Source organism: Fragaria vesca, unplaced genomic scaffold (assembly GCF_000184155.1).
Source record: "Fragaria vesca subsp. vesca unplaced genomic scaffold, FraVesHawaii_1.0 scf0513160_u, whole genome shotgun sequence".
Lineage (NCBI taxonomy): Eukaryota > Viridiplantae > Streptophyta > Magnoliopsida > Rosales > Rosaceae > Fragaria > Fragaria vesca.
This window is the reverse complement of record NW_004443448.1, coordinates 924454-928017: the sequence shown is the minus strand read 5'-3', so window position 1 is coordinate 928017 and position 3564 is coordinate 924454. Positions and strand designations below refer to the sequence as shown.

The 3564-nt window shown below is 41.9% G+C and overlaps 1 protein-coding gene across 1 annotated transcript in view; it reads right to left on the bottom strand.

Annotated features, from left to right (window-relative positions):
- The window catches only part of LOC101300023 (geraniol 8-hydroxylase-like), a 7181-nt gene that overhangs the window by 1270 nt on the left and 2347 nt on the right, over positions 1–3564 (bottom strand). Inside the window, exon 4 of the mRNA XM_004310157.1 lies at positions 486–1315. Coding sequence (XP_004310205.1) covers positions 486–1315 — 830 coding nt within the window. The remainder of the gene's footprint in view (positions 1–485; positions 1316–3564) is intronic.

Genomic DNA, 3564 nt, shown 5'->3' with positions numbered 1-3564 from the left:
AAAAAGAAATTAGAAAACGAAAATATATAAGGAAAATAATAAAGAATGTAATCAATTATTATTGAATTGGAAAGTGTAAAGAGAATAAATATAATATTTCTTTTTGTATAATTATTGTCCTTAATAGTAATTATGTATGTGGATATATATGTTATTTAATAATTCACAATAGAGTGAGGTCTAGTGATGAGCAAATTTAGAGGTCCCAATAACCGCACTCAATTATAATTCCTTGTCGAAAAAAAACCAATATTATGATTATAAACTTGAAAATTATGCTTCACTCACTAATTAAACTACTAGCTAGGTAAGTATTAGCTTATCGTTTATCGATCACTCACAACTTAAAATTCGCCCAGCTATTAACAACTAAGAACTTGGTGTTCATATATATTGCTTAGAGATAGTATATAGTGACCGATCTATAACGTTATTGGAGCAATTAACAAGAACAATAAAGAGAAGAGAGTGAGTTTGCAACCAACCAGAAACAAATGTTGAGTTTCCAGAATATCCATGTCCTCCCTTTTCACTTCACTGATGTTCAGAAGTGTATCCAACATATCATCGGTTGTGATATAACTGTCCTCTTTTCTTGATTGCAACCTTTGATCCATCATTCGATCAAAGAAGTCTATCATCTTCTTGAAGTAGTTGGTTTGGCGCCGGTTTATACCTTGTGGGTCAATCTTCCTTAGCAAAGGGAAAAAGTCCACCAAGTTTGGTTTCCCTGCCTCTTCCATTATACCCCAAATAGTCTCCTTGAACTCCTTAGCTGTCCTGCTACTCGGGTCAGCCAAATCCACAGAGAAGATAGTCTGCGACATCAGATTGAGCGCGGTTGTGAAAGCAGCTTTTCCGATATCTACGGCCTCGCCGGCCCTCATACTATCCACGAGCTTTTGCACCTTTACGCGCCGGTTGGAGTGGTTGGCATCAAGAACTTTGGGTGCAAACAAGTGTAAGTTGCATATTGTTCGAAGATTTCTCCATTTTGCTGATACAGGAAGAAAGGCAAAACTGTAGTCGGCGTGATTGCAAGAGTGGACTGCATCCGGGATGGTTCGGTTGCAGAAGACTTGGTCATGGGTTCGGAGGATTTCTTTGGCAAGAGTTGCAGAAGAAACTACAACAGTGGTTAATTGACCTAGCTGCAAACTTATAATGGGGCCGTATCGTTGGGAAAGCTTGGTAAGAGAGACATGTGGTTTGTCTCCAAGCTCAAGCAGATTCCCTATCAATGGAAATGGCTTTGGTCCTGGAGGAAGCCTAGTTCTTGGAATTGCTTTGCTTCTTCTTGTAAACAGATACAAGGCTTGGATGATGATCCAGGCAGAACAAAGACATATGACGCAGCAGGAGTATGGGGCTAACCAGCGTTAAACCTTAATATGTGGAGAGTCTTCAAGCGAAGAACTCTATAGGACCAAAACCAGGAGCGCGCCAGGGACTAAGAGTAAAACTCTTAAATTCTGAATTATAATTGATAAACTGCCTCTCAGCTACCCAAAAGGGTGCTTATATATGAAAAACAAAACCCTAGGGCGACTAACAACCAAACCTAAAAGCCCAAGGATTGAATCAAAACACAATCCGAAAAGAACTAGGAAACATAAAATCCCAAAAACTAATAAAACGTTGATTTGAGATCCGAAACAAACTCGGATGGCCGAAAAAGCCCATACATCGTGGCAAAGCCACGAGTCTTGTTCGTTGGGCCGTTCCGCTTCCAGAAAGGTATATTAATAGTCATTCGGACACCGAACGCCAAATCTGCAGCAAACCGGGTTTGGACCTGCAACGATCAATTTGTTCCTCGATTTCTTCGGCCATCCGTCCTACATCAGTCTCCTCCACCTCCAAAGAACTCGACCCCGAGTTCTCAACAGGATAAAGAGCCTCATCTGTCACATCCCGACTCTTATATTTTTACCTTATTTACTAGCTGGTTTATAATAAGAATTTTACCGTCTCCGTCATTGAGTTAATAGTTTAATTGGTTCCTAGAGGGGTTTCGGGGACGATTATGTGCGGAGGATTATTCGTAAGAGGAAAATACGACGACGGTAAAAATAGTAAATTTTAGCTAGTAAAAGGTAATTTTTATTCGGGTATTATTTTTCGGGGTGTTTCATTTTTGGAATTGGGTTGTTTAAAGGTGTGGACCGGTTTGGGGTGTGAGGCCAAACCCATTTCTCTTCTCTCTCTTTCTACCCGGTTCTCTCTCTCTCTCTCTCTCCCCGATTTTCTTCCTCCCGCTGCCCGTTCGTCCGGCCGTCCTCCTGCCGCCGTCCGGCCACCAGCCGCCGCCGCTCCATCCCAGTTCGGAGCCCCGCCACCTCCTCTCCCTCCCCGGTCTAGCCCCCGAGCCTCTAACCCGCCGGAAGAGGAGAAATCCCGCCGGAGACGCCGGGAAGCATTTCGCCGGAACTCCCTCCTCCGGCCACCAATCCGGGCAAGCTTGGTACGGTTTTGTAGCCCTCCAACCCAGCAGCCTTGCCCTAAAAGGACTCTCCCTCTCTTGAGCTAGGTAAGGAGAAATGTGGAGTTGAAATTTATAGGGCTTTTAGGTGTTTGTGTTCGATTGCCCTAGTTAGGCTTGGATTTTGGGTTTGTGCTGGTCAGGAAAGTTGTAGAGCATGATGAGGAGATTATTCTGTCAAAATTTTATAGGTTTTGGAGGTTTCCGGAATTGGCCTCCGGCCGCCGGCGCCGGTTGGGAGATTTTTATGTTTTTAAATGTGGAATATTAAGGGGAGTTTATTGAAGTGAGTTATGGAATTTTTGGATGAGTTTTGGATAGGTTTGTGATTTTCCGAAGTTTGGTATTTTTGGCGGTTAATTAATGTAGAATCCGGCCGTAGGATTTAAGTCGTATTTTGTGGAAGTTGTTGTTACGGCTGCCGGTATGTTCGGCGAAGTTTGAGCCGTATTGAGTTAAGAATGGCGAATTTGGGCAACGATGAGTGTGTGGGAGGCTCACGTTTAATTTTGCCCATTTTTTTTAAATATTAGTTTTTTGGTGGGAAATTAATTATATATTTGGAACAGGACGAGAGAAGGCCCAAGCAGAGGAAGCCTCGGAGCATCATCAGGCTTAGGCCTAATTTGTGAGTGGACTTTGTTTTTAATTTGAAAGCATGCGATGCATTATGTTGTTGATCAGATATTCTTCACCTGAGATTTATGATTTTTCGGATAATTGGCAATTTTCCTCCTTTGGAGAGATCCCGAAAATGAGATTTTCGGTGGATATGTTTATTGGATGTTTATGATGATAGTATGTATATGTAAATGCTAGCTAGCCATACGTGCTGATCCGCCATAATGAGGTAAAATACTATTATGGTGTGACGTGAGTGTTAGACACAAGCGTAGTAGCCCTATATGAAAACTATTTTTTTATTTGGTTTATTTAGGTTTTCATATAGGGAGTCCACACGTATATACACTCGTGCTTTTTCCGCCATACTGAGGTACAATTCCATTATGGTGTGACGTGAGCGTTAGACGCAAGCGTAATAGCCTTGTATGAATTTCTATTTTTCTAATTTGTTCTTAGAA